Source organism: Rhinichthys klamathensis, unplaced genomic scaffold, assembly GCF_029890125.1.
Source record: "Rhinichthys klamathensis goyatoka isolate OS25496 unplaced genomic scaffold, OSU_Roscu_1.1 h1tg000055l_1, whole genome shotgun sequence".
Lineage (NCBI taxonomy): Eukaryota > Metazoa > Chordata > Actinopteri > Cypriniformes > Leuciscidae > Rhinichthys > Rhinichthys klamathensis.
The window spans coordinates 1,431,689-1,451,712 of NW_026606600.1; the positions used below are offsets into that span (position 1 = coordinate 1,431,689).

The 20,024-nt window shown below is 39.2% G+C and overlaps 1 protein-coding gene across 1 annotated transcript in view; it reads right to left on the bottom strand.

Annotated features, from left to right (window-relative positions):
• The window catches only part of itfg1 (integrin alpha FG-GAP repeat containing 1), a 167,480-nt gene that overhangs the window by 101,530 nt on the left and 45,926 nt on the right, over positions 1–20,024 (bottom strand). The window contains exon 8 of the mRNA XM_056248447.1: positions 9,025–9,106. Within this exon, the coding sequence (XP_056104422.1) occupies positions 9,025–9,106 (82 nt within the window). The remainder of the gene's footprint in view (positions 1–9,024; positions 9,107–20,024) is intronic.

Genomic DNA, 20,024 nt, shown 5'->3' on the forward strand with positions numbered 1-20,024 from the left:
TGTATGTATATTTGTATGTTTTTGTATGTTACTGGATACCTAAATTTTAATGTCAGTTGATAGTCCACTTGGGCTTAATATAGAAATACATTTTTCAAATGAGGAAAAAGACAGGTATCGAAGAGTCACAGGCCAGACTTGAACATGTCTCACCAGTATGAGCACCAGAGCACTCAACTACCACTGCACTACGGCTCCATTCCAAATTTATTAACTTGATCAAGTCAAATTGTCTCAAAGAAAAATTCATTTTGTACGTAAAAAGACACAATGTCAACACTGTTTGAAAGAGTTCAAATTTATTACGGTAATGCTTTTAAAGGTGAACTAAGTAACTTTTTTACCTTAACCGAACAGCTTTGTAATGTTTATATTACTGATTTCGTGTGGAATGGTGGTCGTCTCGCACCCCCCTGGTGCCTGTGAGCCGCAAAACCACCCTTGCAACTTTGGGCCGGCGAGCCGCCGGCCTCAGTGTTGGGAAGTATCGTGTGATATCAGGTCTTTACGAATTGCTTTACGGCAAAAAACAGATCTGATAAAATTCTGATAAAATGAGCATCAAACAGAAATAACCCGGCGCCGTATACATGTGGTGTTCGAGACGCAGGGCGCGCGCAGCTCTTAAAGGGGCCATACCTTATTTCCACTCGTTACAGCGTCCATCCTACTGAACAGGTACCGGTGTACAGGGGGAGGGGATCCGGCCGTGAGTGCGAGCCATCTCTGCGTGAGTGCTATTCACGACAGTACAAGTACTCCACAGCGACTCTAGGGGTCGCTGTTTGACAAAAACGGAATTCCTACTTAGTGCTGCTTTAATGAATCAATTTCCCCCCAATTTTTTTTTTTTTTTTTTTTTTTTTTTGGTTTGGGGTCTGTAAGTTTTTTAAAGAAGAATATAGTGAAATATCATTACAATTAATTTAAAGTAAATTATTCCTGTAATGGCAAAGCTGCATTTTCAGCATCATTACTCCAGTCTTCAGTGTCACATGATCCTTCAGAAATCATTCTAATATGCTGATTTGATGCTCATGAAACATTTATTATTATCAGTTTAAAACAGTTGTGCTGCTTAATGTCTTTGTGGAAACTGTGATACATTTGTTAGGATTCTTTGATGAGTAGAAAAACATTTATTTAAAACAGAATATGAATGAATTTAATGTTACTTTTGATTAGTTTAATTCATCCTTGCTGAATGAGAGTATTAATAAAAAAAAATAAAAAAAACTTTTAAACGGTAGTATGTCACGAAAACAGAAAGATAAACAATTAGCACAACCATTTTTTTATTCCCAAAACTACACAGATTTGGTTGGTGAATACAAACAAGTTGGTGAATATTTCATTTGTGTTAAAGTCCCCCTGTAGTCAATAATTGCATCCCTTAAAACTAATCTTTGATCAAAAATTCTCTTCATGCCTTAAAATAGCTTGAATGTAACTACACCCTTGCTTCATTTAGTGTACAAGGATCCATGAATATGCAAATGAGCACCAATCACATGAGCTCAGAGATCCACTTGGTCAACTTTACTGTAGTTAATGCTGCACAGTGGCAAATTGGAAATACTGGTTTAATTCAGCCATATGTGTTTGAACCAGAAACTGATTCAGAAGAAGTGGAAGAGTGAATTATACAGGCTCGTCTACAAGTCGATGTATCAGAATGGTAATGCGTTTTCTGTTTCTGACACATAACGCTAATTAATATGATTAGCCTTCTACTTGACTATGTTATCAATCAGCTAATGATGTGCTGCTAATGTTACACAAACCACGTTCCCGTTTACAATCTCAGAGTCAGCTGCCTTCTAAAAATCAGCATCCTTAGAAAAGTTTTGAACAACTCAGAACGTCAGTGGAGAAAGGCATATAGTTCATCATGACATTGTAATCATCCCCTGCTTCAGAGCAAGATGATGTGCTAAAGCCCGCCCGCACGTTGACGTGATTGGTTACAAGGTAGTTTGTAACGTAAGAAACACTGGCGATTTCAAACTGCATTTCTGAGACTCTCTTTAGATCACTGCAGTTTTAAGGAGAAAATACTCAGCAATGGTGTTGACATGTGAATTTGCACATGGTTTGTCTTAAAGCATATTAAAAACACCACATAGACATAAACACCATAAAAAAAATTGATTTTCACTAAAAATATTGTGCTGCCAATAGAATGAAATAATGTCATGATTTTCAACCAGTCTTTAAAAAGCTGAGGAATCAGTGCTGCAATTCAAGAAAAGAAAAGAACTTCACCCTTGTATTGCAAGTAAAACTAGACAAACTGAACACTTTTGAACTCTGAAATTTTATAATAATCTCCAACGGACATCAGTCCAGATTCAGATAGCCGCAGAGGAGCTGGACTATGGCCCTCGGAGCTTACATCACTGCTTGGCAGGCTTGACTAGTGGCATGATGAAATATCTGCTCTGAGATCAGTGCTGTACCATCTGAGGTGGGAGAGAGCATTAGCCCGAACCTGCTTGCTACCAAACAGGATTGCGCTTTCCTTCGTTTTCTGAGCGGATTATTCTACACCTGATTTAAACCAGACCGCAAGCCTCTTGCAGTAACTGCTGTAACTGTTTTGCTGGAGTGTTTGGAGCAGAGAGGGATGGCTGGAGAATACTAACGGAGAGAGAGAGAGCGCTAGAAGAGAGGAGCTGAGAGAAGGTCACTGGGGTGTATCTTTGATCTGCCACTTAGGTGCGGGACGGAGAAGAGAGCCGTGCCATAACTGACAGGCAGGAGTGTGATCAGAATAACACCCATTTCAAATCAAACAAGCGGACCCTCCCTTCTCTCCCTCCCTCGCTCACTTTCTCCATCTTCCCACCTTCCTCCCACCTCCTTTCACTTCTCAACACAAGGTATACCTTTCACTGCACACCACATTCCTTTCATTTCGTACATTTGAAATGAGTCTTTGAAGCACCTCACTTTCACGATTTCTCTCAGCATTTCACTGTAGGTCATATCAGTGTGCAAGTCTGCTCGCAGGTGCCGCAAACCCAACGTTTATTTTTCTAATTAAGTACAAGTTCAAATGTTAGCGGTGAAAAAGGGATAACAAAAGCATAAATCAAGGTTGCGACTTTGATGATCAGTACAATTACACCATTTAAACAAGCCCACGTCCCCGAGGGCCAAGCCTTCAGCTCTTTATAGAAAGCGACAAGCTGCGGGACCTGAGCTTTCAGCGCCTACTCAAGCCAGCCGACGGTATAATGTCAGGATCTGTCCTTGGCTTCAGAGGAAGCCATTCGCTTCCCATTACCACCCACTTAATGGGAGCAGCATGCGCTATGATTCACCTGTATTGTGTGTGAGGGGGTGAGAATGCAGCTAAAGCCGGTGTGTATCTGTCTTTACCCTCAGCGCACATCAGCTACCGCGCTCTGTCCTGTCAAAGACAATCACCATCAGGGAGCTGCAGCCTGTTCCTCACACCAAATCATCTCATAATGACTGTACAGGCTCCTACACTCACACACTACTGTAGCTAATTGGTGCAGACAGTTTGATGCCTGCGTGCGTGTACTAGATGGTGGTGAAATGCACAAGTGGAAAGGGAAGTTAAAAGCTTTGAAGGTAACCAAATAACAGGTGAAAAACAGGAGAGAAGGATGGAAAAGGACAAAGCCGAGAGAGATGTTGGATCATCGGGGTTTGGCAGAGATCTTTGCAGTCCTGTCTCCAGGAGCGCCTCACAAAGCCTTTTTCTGTGTGAGCCATTTATTGACTCGGGCACGACACACATCACGCACATACATGTAGACTAGAGCTGGTCTCACACGCATGTCTCTTCCAATCCCCAACATCATTTATCATCCTAAATCACAGTCTACAGCTCATTCTCTCTCTCTTTCTATCTATCCACTCCCCCAACCTCTTGCTTTGCATCCCTTACCGTCACTGTGACATCATTTCTGTGACGCGGTAAAGGTCATAAGATGATACATCTCAAAGGTTTTAGATGTCATAATCATAGGGCAGCTTACAAAGGCCACGCATGTCCCAAGCTCCTGCTTACCAGACACAGTCTAACATAGATTTCACCTACACATGACACCAAACAGATTAGTAAGTGAGGTTATATTTTAGGGTTTCATTTACAATGGGGGTCAAAAATACCCACAAAATAAAAAACGGTCTTCAAACAGTCCTCTGCCAAAATAAAAGCTTGGTGTAACTGGATGCATGGATTGAAAAAATTACGACAAAAACATTTTAATCTTTTAAAAGGTAATATTTCATGTAAAATAATTGTATTTTTAAAATTTTTATTTTTTACATAAATAAATAAAAATAGATAATACAACAGAATATAGAAAAATGTATATTGAAATCAAGGAAATAAAATGCAGCATTATTTTTTATTTATTTCAGTGAAACAAAGTGATTTTGTGAAATTTATTATGTTTGAAATTCATTTCATTTCGGCATCTAAGTTATTCGTTAGATGCTTGTCAATATATTCCTGTTATTCAAAAAGAGTAAAACTTAGAGACTTGTGGTGGCTTGTATTTCCTAAATTTAAGAAGGTTGTTTTGATTTCTTCTTGTTATTTTCAGGCAACCTATTCAAAAGGCAGATGATTCAGCATGTAAATCAATGCAAGACAGAAAGCCATCAATGTCAATGTTTATTTGACAAAAAACAAAAATGCATAGTGCACCTAAAAGTGAAGCAGTTTGTGCTCAACTGCAGAAAATGAATAATAAAAAAGAAGATAATGGGAATTTAATAGCTGCCTTGAAAATACTGCAATATTTTTGGGTTAGATTTCCAGCTGGAGTCTAGTATGCTAACCAGTGTTAACTTAAATATAATATTATAAATATTTTGAAGTATATTAAAATTGATTTAAAATAATCATATACAAACATGTTTTCATATTTATATTTTCTGTTTTCATTTTAGTTAAAGTTTTATTAAGTTTGTTTTTGTTATTTTTATTTAAAAAAAATGTTTACATGTCAGAGTCTGAGTCTGTTCTCTCGTCTTGTATTGTTTGATTTATCTTTCTGTTCTGTTCTAGTGTTTGCTGTTAGTTTGTAAATTGGTTCAGTTCTCCTCCATTCCCTGTCTGTTTGTTTCCATCGTTACAGATTGATTTGAGTTCTCAGTTCAGGTGTCTTACATTGTTGTTGTTTAACATCAGTGTGTTTGTGGTTGTGTTCTCTTATACTGTATAAGAATATACTCTTAGTTGTAGTGTATCTGGGCCGCGCCAGGGTGAATCATGCATTCCAACACCCTAAGGATTGAACCAGAATCATGGTTCATCTGAACACAAATAATGCACATTCCTTCTGAAATCCCAAAGCTTTTAGACACTGAACTCGCGAATGTAGATCAGGACTCGTGACAATCTAAGTCTAAAATGGTGCCAACATGTCTAGGACTTACTGTGCGTTCACACCGGACGCGAATAGCGCGTCAAATTCGCGTCTACCGCGTCTAGTTTGACGCTTGACCACTTTTTGTTAATTCGCGTGTCAATGGCGAAATTGACGCGCGTAAAAACAAAAGTTTGAAGCGAAATTTACGCGCGTTAGAGGCGAAATCCGGAGGCGAAAGTTTCGAAACCCGTTGGCGGCCATCTTTTTAGATGTTTATCGAGCATTAGCATTATTCGAGAGAGTCACCGCTCGTATATGCTCTGGAGAGCAGAAACAGCTGCGTATGGGACATCGTCGCTGTACTCGGGTCCACCAGACCCTCCGGAGGGTTTCAGGAGTTTCACAATTTGCTCCAGGAGCTAGGTTTGGTGGACCTAACGGTGAGGACGCTGACGAGGAGGCCAAACATAAAATAACATTATAAACTGTCACTTCACCACGTGACAGCAGCAAGCAGGCTCCTGATTGGTTAACGCGGCGCGAATTGATGCAGAAGTTCAGATTTTTCAACTCGGGCGGCAGACGCGAATTCGCGTCAAACGCGAGAATGCACAAAAAGCACTACATAAAACATTCGCGCTTAACGCGCCAGACGTTGTGAGTGAGGCGTATTCGCGTCGATTTTGCCCATTGACGAATGAGGCGTATTCGCGTCTACCGCACCGCGCTCTATGCCTCATTCGCGCCGCAGGAATTTTTTACACGCATAACGCGTCTTTGCATTGACTTAACATTGAAATCACTCGCGCCTGACGCGCTATTCGCGTCCGGTGTGAACGCACCATTAGAGGAACTTTCCGACACCTTTATGGCTTTGTGATCCTCGCCAGAGACTATTCGCACACCCCGCTAAAGTTTCAAAAGAATTCCAATCCTCCCCCTCTCAGCCAGAGAGATAACGGAACTTTCTCCTGAAGACACACACACACACACACACGCACACACGCACGCACGCACACACACACACACACACACACACACACACACACACACACACACACACACACACACACACACACACACACACACACACACACACACACACACACACACACACACACACACACACACACACACACACACACACACACACACTTTCTATGAAACTTCTCCCACAAATGAAGCCTACCCACTGGCCGAACCTGGTGTCCTGTTACAGGAGACATTAAGACTAATAACAAGCTTTACGACCCAACGGAATTTCCAGAGAGTTGTGACACTCTCTTAATTCTTGCTGAGAAGAAGAAATTAACCCTTTTAATCCTATATATTCTATATATATAACCATGTGATAAATGTATTGACATGTATCCAATTTTCCATCTCATAATTTTCCTTTTATGTGGTTTGGCCTATGTATTCATTCTCTCTTCTAAACTATTTTGGGTTTGAGACATGACTTGCATACTATGGTTATCCCAAAATCATATGTGCAGCATGTTTAGTCTCTATAAACGCCAATCTTCGTACCCCATTTGTTAATTTACATTACACTTTGCTAACTTTATGACGCATTAGTATTATAAGAATCTTGTAGATTATTTTCGTAAACACCCAATGAAATTAAACATTCAAATGCCCTGCGAGAAGACAATGAGTCATAAAAACTCCCTCCAAAGGGGCAGTTTCGCTTTGGCTCACACACCTCCAGAGGGTGTGACATCTTCACGCTTTAAAATCACTGATCATCAAGATCAGCCCTCTCTTCTTCGACTTCTTCCTGTGTTGGACGTCTCCAGTTTGTCCTTTCCTTTTAGTCTTAGTCTTTTTGTTTGCTTTTGTTAAGTTTTGTTTTTCCTTTTCGTATTCTACTTTGTTCATTTCCACAGACGAGTAATGAACTTAGCCTGAATTATTTCTTTGGTAACTTTACGTCAAGGACCTTTAAACCTTCGTTGAATTGCGCACTCCGGTGACGGACCATGTGACGCTCCGACGGAACGGCACACCACACACATGCGCTTTCTCGACTCAGCACCACAAAGAACCATATATGCAAGTATTGTTTATCGAGCTTTCAGAGCATTAAGATTGTGTTTTCCGTGTTGTCTCTCAAGGGTTTATGGTCTGTAATTTGCCACTCTCCTTCGGGATATCTCTCTCACTCACTTCCTGTTTCTTTCACTTTCTTTTTCTTTCAGTGTTTGTTGTTATTGTCTGTGTATACATCTATTTCATGTATACGTAGTTTTCATTTATTAAATACGTTATATTCATTTGATTGTATGTCTTGTGCACATTTCAAAGTAATGTTGCGATCAAAGCTACGTGCTTTACAAATTTATTGATACTTAAAAAGGTATTGTTATAGAACAGGAAAGTTAATCCTCGTGGCCAGAGGAATAGCTTCTCTTGAAAGTCTATAAAGGAGGATAATTTTGTGAGGTTTTATAGAGATCGAATGATCAGGTTTGCTGGACAGGCAGATGATTCGATCATAATTTAATCCTCTTAAAGATTATCCTGACAATCGATCCATTTTAGACAATTGACATATTAATATTTAATTATAATTCTTGTGATTGATTATTGATAGTACAATTGTTCGTTGCATTCAATCGTTCATACAGAACATTGGCAACTTATTCCCTTACGGGTAATTTTATAATTTGTAGGTGATTCTCGATCATGTTTCATGATTAGTTATTAAAATTATATTCCCTGTATCTGAGCTAATTGGAATAATCCCGAGTTTCCCTACATAGTGTTATTCTCCAGTTTAATGTTTTGATTCTTGGATTAAAGACCTGTTTCAGTATCTCCTTCTTTGTGCGCTTCATTACAGCCACCGACCGTGACAATATAGTTTTTAAGTTAGTTATTTTAGTACATCAAGTTAAAATGAAAATTTGAAATTTTGCCATGGCAATTAATTCATTATTTTATTTCATTTTATTTCAGTTAACAATTTTTTTTCTCCAAGTAATGAAAATGTTTTTAATACAGTTTTAGTTAACTTTAATAACCCTGATGCCAACAGTCCTCAAAAAAGCATCATAACATGACTGATTGTGAGTTTAATGAAGAAAAAAAACCATCCTGCTTAAAACTATCCTCCTTTGAAGCTCTTGCTGCTCTTGAAAACACCATAACAGCTTGAAGTGACATTTTCCAAAATGACAAAAGAAAGAGTTCAGAGAAAACAGATTAAAGAGTGCAGAGAAGGGCTCTTGTTTGGTCAGATAAGTTAGCTTTGAATATAAAGGCCAAGCCCCTGAGACGCAGCTCAGTTGAACACATTCAATCTTTTAAGTCATTTCACTTTGCTTATCAATCATTTATGCTATGTGTGATTTCACTGCCGGTGTCATCCCAGCTATCAGTGGGATGGCTTTTGGAAAGGGGAAATTTGTATTGTTAATATTTAATAGGATCCCACAGGAGCTTATATTCAATTTGGCACCATGTGTGTGCGTTGAATTTATGTGTTGTGCATGTATTGCCGTTAAACACTCAGGGCTACTTTCAGATTCTGAACTGAATCAGAATTGAACCAATTATGCATGAATTATCCCAGAAATCACAGCCAGTTTTTTGGTTGTATCGGAGTGAATGCATGTAATGCCACCTCTAAACACAACACAAACAGAGATCTGCTACTACTCACCGAAGTCTACGAATGCAGATTGACCCACTTTCATTGCATTCTTCGGTGCTTTTCCAAGCAGGCCTCTAATGAAGTTCCCGTCCTAATGAACAGAAAGATTTAACAGGATTAAAACACACACTTTCATTTCCTTTAAAAAGTACATTTCCTTTCATGCAGAGCTTACAACTGTAGAAAAAAAACCCTTGTCCTTAAGCAGCAGGAACAAAATTCCTCTAATTTCTAAAGTGTCAGCGGAGCTGTCGGAACTGAGCTTATAATTTAGTGCATCTGAAAAGCACAGCCGCTGTGGGCATGACGGGGAGGAAGCCCAGACTGACACAGGTGGGGGAGGGTTGCTTGGAGTCTGTACTACCTGATGGACATTACGAGACAATGCAGCAAGACAAAACAATGTGTGGTCTGACAATCTGACCAGCCGAATTTAAAGGGAAGGTTTCCATCTGATTGACAGGCCATGAGGCAGTGGGGCAAAGAGAGCAGCAGTAACTGACAGCAGACGTGCAGTGTAGGTGTGGACTGAAGGTGAGTGACTGGTAGGTAGCAGGGGTCACAGAATGATGGCTAATTGGAGTACAGAGAGGTCAGAGGGCAGGGTAAGGCTACTGTGCACATTGATTAGCCCATGTAAGCCAAAGCACAGCATGGCACCGGAGATCAAAGCGAATACGGGAAAACCCCGCTAAGACGGGAGCTTCCGAAAAGCCTTAGAGACTACTTGCTGAACAGAGGCCTCTACAAAAAAAAAATCCAATACAGTGAACTGACTGTCCACCACAATAATGTGAATCCGACAGCAGAGACACACATACGATCAAAGCCACACTACTACTGAGTCATTCATTACGTCAGACGACAGGTCTTACAGGGTACCGTACGGACAGAGAAGAGAGTTGAAAGAGCATGTCAGAATGAATGAACAAAACTACATCGTTTTTATGTTGTTTATGTTTATGTGCTTTTACAATGCATGTAAATGCAAATCTGAACAATTTATAAAGAATACATAAATGCCTGTCAGCTCCGGGAGAGAGTGAGACAGATAAACACATCATGTATCATATCGTACATGTTTTAAACATTTAAATAGACAAATTACAAAGTAGTAAAAATGTGTATGACGGCAACATTTTGGGATTGTGCTGCACTCATTTCATTAGAGTTTACACTCATTTGTGTATCATATCTTACAAGGTTTTAAACATTTAACGAGATATATCAAATAGTAGACAATGAACATGATGCAGTATTTTAGTTGATATTACTCCTGGCAGGCTCTGATTAAGAGACGCATATAGAGACGGCAACATGGCTATTAGATTTTCCATCGTGCTGCGCGCATTTCATTAAAGAGTTTACACTCATTGACTTCACACACTAATAGCATAACGATTTTAGTGGTTTATGTAAAATATCATGCTATGCTTTTCACTGGCTCACCTGTTATTCATCAAACATGAGTTGTGACTGTATCTGCCGAATAGTTTTCCAATTATTAGGTAGAATTCGTTATTCGTCTTGTTTTCAATGCTGCCCCGCGCATTTAATTTATAAAATTGCTTTGCTTACTGAATTACTACATAATATTTTTCAGCAACGCAAGTAATTAAACTCAGTTTTACTGTTAGAGAGACGCGTAGAGTAGTGAGATGCTGCACAGACAGGTTATTCACATGCACAATCTCTTTATCTCTCTTGATAATTCTTTAAAAAAAAAGTCAATGTTAATAAATAGGTACACTATGTCTACATTCACACTGCAAGCCTTAAAGGGGTTAGTTCACCCAAAAATGAAAATTATTTCAATAATTACTCGCCCTCATGTCGTTCCCAACTCGTAAGACTTTCGTTCATCTACTGAACACACAAACATTTTTGATGAAATCTGAGAATCCATATGATTGAGTGGTTTAGTTCAAAATTTGATCGCTTTTCTATGATGAACAGATTTGAATTTAGGCTTTTATTCACATATAAACATTAATCAGCTCAAACATTGCTTGCTTGACGAGCGAGAACCAACGAGGTTCATAAAAAAAAAGAGTTGAACAGAGGAGAGTCTGCTGGCAAAAAAACAACATGACAGTCACAGAGCTAGTAAAAAAACGAGAATCAACACTGGTTTAGCTTTTTGGAGATGGCGAGAGGTGAGGGATGAGTTGCTGTTGGTGAGCAAGGTATTTGCTCAGGTGAGTAAGGTATTTTAATGAACAGATAAATTGCCATATGTAGCTCTCTAACAGAGTTCATAAGGCAGTATCTATTGTGAAGGGTCATTTCATTATGGTTGTTGTAGCACTGCGCTGGAATTTTATTTTCAAGGAAGTACCGTGTCTATCAATGGGTAAAGCTACAGTACCGTTTTGAGCTGTCAGCTTGAGATCCTTTCCATCAAAACTGGTTATCTCTGAAGCCTAGTAGTGAATGTTTTATGAGCAGTGGGATAATCTTCATCCACACTGTCACGCAGAGCCGAAGTACAAAACAAAACAATGGGTGCATCTGAATCAACACTCAAGCTTCCTAGGTGAATCGTATATCGTGTACACAAATTCAGGCACTGGTAAGGACAGGCTCACTCCACATTGACTTTGATGGCTTATTTCCGACGACATGACAACGTCCTCATTGTACAACATCACTACTGGTATTTATGAACAACAGCAGAACTAATATCTTTATTATATTATTTTTTAATGCTATTTAAAGTACATTATGATAAATACTTTGCTTGTTACAAATACAGTATGTGCAACATTTCAGCTATAAATACATTATAAATGTAAGATATATTATGTTTATTAGTGATTCAGGTTTATGCTGACATATAATTAAATAATGGTTTGTATTTTTAAAAAATACATCTATTGTGTGTCATTATGTGTAGTAAGTTGGCTCACATGATTTAAGTTTCACAGTTTAAACTTCCGTTAAGGGAAAATAGTAATCATCGATGCTCCCTGGTTTTCACGGTGCATTGTGTGACTTTCTATCTAGGGCACGAACATTTCAGTGAACTGGAAGGATTTTGCAATTGAGACAGCCCTTAAAATGTCAGATTCTGATCAGTGCCCTGATTACTGAATTAGGGAGCTGATTGAGACTAACCCAATGTTCTTCCGCAAAATGCATGCAGTTTTGCTTTTTAACCGCTAGAGGGCCAAAAGTTACATTGTGTATCTTTAAAATAAATGCAATCTTACTGCACTATATCTTTGTGTTCGATTTAAAGTGGGCATAATCCACGGCTAGGTGCATTATACAATTTTAAAGGACTTTGCAGAGGCAAAGTTATATATATATATATATATATATATATATATATATATATATATATAAACAGACATACCCGGTACACACCCACACACAGTATTATATATATAAGATTATTGGTCCCACTTTATATTAAGTGGCTTTAAGTACTATGTACTTACATCTAAAAATAAGTACAATGTACTTATTGTATTTATGTTGTATTGTAAATCCCATTGCTGCTATTGAGGTGTGACACGGGTAAGGTTAGGGTCAGGTGTGGTGGTATGGGTAGGTTTAAGGTAGGGATGCACGATATAGGATTTTGGCCGATATTCGATATGCCGATATTTTCAAACTAATTTTGCCCGATGCCGATACCGATACCGATATATTTGTTTTTTTTTTTTACGTGCAAAAAAAGCTTATTAAAGCTTCTATTAATGTTCTCAGTCAAGAGCAGTGAGCGATTTCCTCTGTGTTTTGTTGTTTTATTAACATTAACGGGATAGTTCTCCCAAAAATTTAAATTGTCATCATTTACTCTCAAGTTTCTTTCTTCTGTTGAAATTATAAAAGTTATTTGGTAGAATGTGGCTAACCAAACAGTTGCTGTACTCCAGTGACTTCCATAGTATATTTAAGCACAAGAAAGAAATGAATCCAGGTTTGAAACAACATTAGATAGACAGAATTTTTATTTCTGGGTGCAGTATCTCTTTAAAGACAAGCGGCAGAATATTATTACTGTCTCTTTAAGAACTGCACGCGAGTGACGCGACGCGTCTAATATACACGCATTTGACAAGCAGATTTTCTCTGTTTGCTTTCACTTTAGACATAACCAACTTTGTTTATGTAAACCTTGTGTGTATTTGACAGTATCAGCGCAATAAGACTCGAAAGATTAGTCCAGTATGCAGGCGCTGTGACAGGCTTTTAGTTCCTGTGAGCGTCGCGTGTACGCGCTCAGAAAAGCGGATGTTAGAACAGCGCATCAGCACGTGAATGACATGTTTACCTAGCAAGACTTTGACGCACATGCAAACAATGAACTTTTGTGAATTGCGCTGTCCCGTGAGTGTAACTGTACCTCTGCGTTTACATGTGATGTGATGTGAATGTACGTCGCGTTGTACAGTATGTTGAGATGAAGGCGCCAGAATTGAACTGATAGAATGCACGATACTATGATTTTTCTTCAAAAGCAGATCGTGGAGACATTTTAATCGTCCACGATCAAAAACCATGAGACGCACACTCCTAGTTGGAAGTTTAAGTTGCTGGCGCTCATGCTTCGTTCACGGTCGTCACGTGCGCATAGGAAACACGCCACCCTATCGGCAAGACTCATCGGCAGAAATATTCATATCGGCCGATGCCGATGATGGTCATTTTAAGCTTTTATCGGCCGATACCGATGTTGTCCCGATATCATCGTGCATCCCTAGTTTAAGGGTGGGTTAAGGTATAAAGGAAGGATCAACAGTGTAATTACAAATGTAATTACATAAATCAATTACAGCTGTAATTACATGCAAGTATTTTTAAAATATAAGTACAATGTAAAAACATGAATGTACACAATAAGTACATTGTATCAAATTATTCATTTCAATGTTAGTACATAGTTAAAGCCACTTAATATAAAGTGGGACCAGATTATTTTATTATACATTTATACATATAAAAAAAAAGCTTTTGAGATGTCCTCTGAAATGATGTGCACTGGTTAACTGTGCACATTAAGATAATCAATGTGTATTAAGCGTTTCAAGAGCTAGCTGGCCCAGCTTGTGTTCACTCTCCAGTGTTTTTTTCCAACACTACACGAGAACACTCCCCCTTCCACCACATCAACCTGTAACTGACCATAAATCGCTTCATTACCTCCAGTACCATCTGAGGCTCAGTCAGCACAAACCACCTCGGTCTAATCACTTCAGCTCGACCAGATGCAGTGTTTCTGTCAGCTTTCAAAGTCTTTCAAAACCAAGATGGCAGGGTGGTAACTGGTCTCATTATATGTGGTGACACATACTGCTTTAGAACACAATTTGAGAGGGGAAAAGGGGAAAAATATAAAAACACACAAAATGAGGAGTTTGTGTATTGATATTATTTTTAAATAATGAAACTCTTGGTTTTAAAGTCACCATGAAATCAAAATGGACAATTCTTTTTTAAAGGTGCAATGTGTAATAATTTTGAGTATCTATTAACAGAAATGCAATATGACATCCATAACTGTTTTCAGTGGTGTATAAAGAACTTACTTAATAAAGCGTAATGTTTTTATTACCTTAGAATGAGACATTTATATCTACATAACCGCGGGCACCACCTTCTATGAAGGTCGACATATTGTGACGTCATGTTTCTACCGTAGCCGACAGCGAACAAACAGCGCTACAGAGCGCGTTTCGTCACTACCTTGAAAGAGAAGCAGCAGAAAGCTAGAAGCTAGCCATAGACACTGTGAGTAGTGACTTTTCCCTTGTCAGTGGTGTAAAATATGTAGTTGGATTGTTTCATGTAACTTAGTTCTTCTCCCTCGCTGTGCTATGGCTTTGCTATGTGGGGATAAATGTGCTGGTTACGTTTGTGAGACAGCTGATTAGTACTCTTGTCATTGACCGTAAAACAGTAACGTTACAGGAATCACCAACCCGTCGATCGCGGTCGACAAGTCGATCTTGGAAGCATTTTAAGTCGATTGCGAAGAGTTTTCAAAATCAGAGAAAAAAAGCCTATTGTGTGTAAATGGTGTCTAGGGCAGTGGTTCCCAAACCTGTCCTGGCGACCCACCAACACTGCACGTTTTCTTTGTCTCCCTAATCAAACACACCTGATTCAACTCATCAGCTCATTATCACATGGGTTAAACAAGGCTTTACGCTTTAACCAGCTCAGCCACGGTAACAGCTCATATTAGCCAGCTAAACTTTTACTACCCTGTTAGAAAAAATATATAGTTGCATAGTTTCATGTGGATCTTCTCCCTTGCTGTATTATGGGTTTGCTATGTGGGGAGAAATGTGCTGGTTACGCTTGTGAGACAATCAGCTGATTACTATTATTATAGTAATCAGCTGATTATAATACTTAATACTTAATATATATATTATATTAAGACCCTTGATCCTCACCTGATATGGCTTTGTAAACTTTATCCATGATGTGGTTTATAATGGACTGTGGACGGTACAGAAACAGTGACAATGTACACACTCTTGGCTTACTCTGGCTATTCTCTGCTGTCTCCGGACGACGATATGTTTGTCCCGTTTTAGCCACCGTAGCTTCTTCGAAAGGGAAGGGTGAGCAGTGGGCTGAGCCCTTAGTGCAACTCGCAACCGAACCGCTAGATGTCGCTAAAAAATACACACTGCACCTTTAAGGAATATTGCAGTATTTATTATACCGGTAAATGACATCTGTGCATATCATTTTTTAATACATGTGCTCTCGTAATCTTTAGTCAAAATAACTTCCCCTCCCTTTTGCAGCGACATCTCTTGTCTGATGACGTGTTTACATGCATGAGGGCGAGACAACCTGTCACTCGCATGAGATCACAGTTATAGCAAACCACAACCCAACGATCCTATCAATTTCTACTTTTTTTTTCTTGTTCGAGCAGCTGTTTCACTCAGATAACAATAGGGAAGAAAAGACTATCCCAACTTTCATTTCATGCCGACTAAGAGGAATGTGGACTCGAGAACCATGACTTGGACTTGACTTGGAATCAAGTCCCAAATTTGAGACTCGACAGACTTTGACACCAATGACTCGAGACTTTACTCGGACTTGAGCCCTGTGACTTGGAAAGTCTTTATGGCCTACCTTCTTAAACCAAAGATCAGAGTTGGGATCAATATAAGCTGGCAACTGAAAAGTATGGTCACACCGGTATGATTAGCTGGTACTGAGTCAGAGACGGATGCACTCGTTTTCAATCACATAATGTTTCATAATGTGACATTTAAATACATAAGTACTAGCAAACCATTTATAATTTAAAACAAACACACACTGGTGTCTATGGAGGCAGTAATAAACCTTAAGAGGCAGGATTAACCTTTCAAACGTAATTTGAAGACATGTTTATTAAAGTCAAATGTACATTGTATAACTATAAAGTTTCTTCTTCTCCCTGTTCCCAAGCCACTCACTTTCATATCTTTCAGAAGAAATAGATGAATTCACGTGTTGTAGCCTAAACCCAGCATGGTAGCGCAAATATAGCCCCTAACCTTAGCGATCAACTGTGATCATATAAACTTGTTTAAAACACAAAATACATTTACTTGAGAATCTGAATATCAGATATTTTACAATCTAGTTAACAAGTTTATGAATATTTAGAGTGAGTAACATTTATCAACAATGTCCAATTTTGTGAGGCAACAGAAAACCCACACACAGAGGCAAGTTGAAATTGACATGTTCAGTATTTAGCTTGGACATCAAGTACAGTTCTGGCATGAATTATTTTGCATGCATTATTGCCTAAACCAGCTAAATATACAGTGACCGGTGTGGAGTCGGGCATGTTCGTTTTACTTAGTTTTGTTGTGACCACGACATATTAACTCAACCCCTGGGACTATTAAAATATTAACATTTTATTATGAAAGTGAATGTGACACGTGAAGGCCAAGTATGGTAATCCATAGTCAGAATTTGACCTCTGCTTTAACCCATCCAAGTTAGTGCACACATATTAGGAGTAGTGAGTAGTAAACACACACACACTGCAAACCGTGAACACACACACGCACACACACAGTGGGCAGCCATTTTGCTGTGGCACCAGGGGAGCAATCGGGGGTTAGGTACCTTGCTCAAGGGCACCTCCGTCATTTGCTGCCGGTATCGAGAATCGAACCTGCAGCATTCGGATTACCAGTCTGACTCTCTGATAGCAGGTATGGGGCAGGGCGGCACGTGCAGCCCCGCCCCGATCTGCAGGCTGCAGCCAGATGTTCTCGCTCTGATTTGAACGCTCGTTTGAAGGGGCGTGTCTGTTGTGAGACTTCAGTGTAATCGCCCCCTGCTGTGATTGGCTGACATCTTTGCATATGAAATGGACAGTATTACATGTGGAACTCTCTCAAAAACTTTTTGCATGTTTTTACTATTACATCCCTCAAGATTTACTAATCGTAAAAACGGTTGATTATGGCATTATATTTAGATCGTGGCATGAAAGGCTGCAGTGATGAGCATTGGAGTCAATCACAGACATGTTGAGCGCATGAATGCAGTCATGAATGAAGCATGAATCTCGTCATTGTAACTCGATTTCTGCACACTAACGAATGCTTTCATCATAACTAACAGAGCAAACACGATGTAAATTAGAGATTTGTTAATTATTACAGGAGTTTTGGCGAAAGTCCATAACTTATGCTGCCTTCACGTGCTATCGGAAATTTCCTACTTCCCACTTCTAAAGTAGTGATTACGAGCTCATTGCATTCAAATTTTGACTTGAGAGGGCATTCATGTCAAATTTTTTAATCAGGAAAGTAGTATTTACAATAATTCCGATAGCAGCATAAGTCACTCATAAACCTGCGCTGTTTGATTGACAGTTCCAGCGATTGAAGGGAGCGTTCTTTGATCGCTTTCTATATATAATTGAATCACAGTTTAAATAAGAGAATATTTTCATGCTAGTGTAACCGAATGAATGAGATGAGTGGTGTTGATTGACAGTTGTGAGCACCAATCAGCAGGGAGTATCCACTATTTAAGAGCTGGTTGGTTATGGCCTGGGATGCGTCACGTCCGGCTCCTCCCCGTTCTCTGTTGTTGACAGTGGACACAGGTATGTTTCATTAGCATGTTGCAAGTTCTGTTGTTTGCTGTGTGCATGGCAGTAATGATTCATGGTGTATCCTAGCCTGTCTTTTCTCCTCCCTGGTTCCCTCGGCTTGTTTTAAGTGGATGTTAAGACCGCTAACCTCTCAGGTATGTGCAAACTGTTTTATGGAAAGCAGATTGGTTAGCCTTGTGGGGTTTGGGGATTAGTTGATGTTTCGCGTTTTGTGCAGTATTTCCTGTGTCTCCGCTGAACGGCAGCTATATGAATACCGTATACCCGTGCCTGTAAAGGGATAATAGAGCTCATTTCCATTTTTCGGTGAGTGTTGTCATGCCCGTAGTTATATGCTGAGAATTTTAGCAGGTGATGTATGCATTTTAGTAATTGTTTTCTGTGTGTATTTGTCTTAGGATTCTCTCTCTCGCTCGTGAGCGATTTGTTTCTGCCATAGTTGAAGTCCCGTTCGCTTCTCTGCTGCCATACTGCGAGAACGCCGTATCGTCCAATTAATCAGGGGGATTGTCGCTGTTTGGTTTCTTTACATTATAGTTTCGTGTATTTTTGGGGTTGACATTCACTAATTTGTGAAATAAGGAGAAGATAACCCCGCGGTTGCTCCTGTTAAGCTCGTCTACCCTATTATTTGAATTGAGTTAATTTGTTTCTCTTTTTTTTTATTGTACTAAAATTTGTATATTGTTTGTGATTTGATATGACTTTATCACTGCCTGTTCCTGTGACCATACAGTGATGTTATCAAATTGTGATTTATTGTAACTGTTTTTAAGTTTGTTTTTGTTATTTTCTTTCAGTCGCCGGGGTCCCACGGGTGAAGGGTCTCTTGTGGTGGTGGTGGTGGTGCTCCTCCTACGGTTGCCGTGCAACACTTTTGAAGTGTTTTGGTTGCGTGATCTGAGTACACGGTGGTGTGTGTGTGCAAGTGTGCTTTTGACTAACTGGCTTTGTGATCACTTCTCCGTGGTGAACCTCGGCCCTGTAAGGTTGTATTTCTTTTGTCAGTTGTGTAATTATTAGTTATGTAAATTGTTGTATGTCACTTGTTGTTTTTTTTTGTTTGTCTTGAAACCTATGTCAGCCATGCACTAACGAGTCATCAGACACATCCTAGTGCAACTGAGGTTATTTTAATGTGTACCTCATTCTCTTTTTTAAATATGACTTTGTATTAATAAAATTTTGTATTTCTTCATGATACCCACGTTTCTGCCTACCTTCTTAAGGGAATCGAACCTGTGTGACCTAAATTCTTAGGTTTCATTCATATTTCCCGGGGTGAAATTCCCATGGGTGGCGTAGTCGAAATTCTTGGTGTCTGAAATCTGTACTACTCCGTCGCACTAGTAAGAGAAACTATGTGCAGTTGGTCGTTTAGTCACTGGTTTGATTTACTGACACATAGACAAAGAACATCTGGCTGTACATGAATCATTATATCAGAAATCACTGGTCACAGATCAGCTATTATAATTAACATGGCTACTTGCATGTTTTCGCATTACTGTTGAGACTGTTTCATATCATAAAAGTCTGATTTGCAAAGCCTGCGCCGAAATTGCAAATAATTTGCTAAAGAATCCACAGTGAAATGTACCGAATACAAATAAATAATGCTCAACGGAGACATTCACATAGTTAAAAATAAATAACCACATTCCTAGCAATAGGATCGTTTGGAAGGTAATGTTGTTTTTAGTCGAGTGATCCTGTATCTCTCTTCTCTCTTCGTCATCTCACTAACATTAAAAACAGCTTTTATTGTAACCAAGCTCAGCGAAGATTTGACCGTATTGACACTGAAATATTTTAAAATGTACGTTCATAGAAAGAGATATATTTTGCACCACTGTGTACGGTGTGTGTTATTTGCCTTTGTGTAGTGGTTGTCCCACTT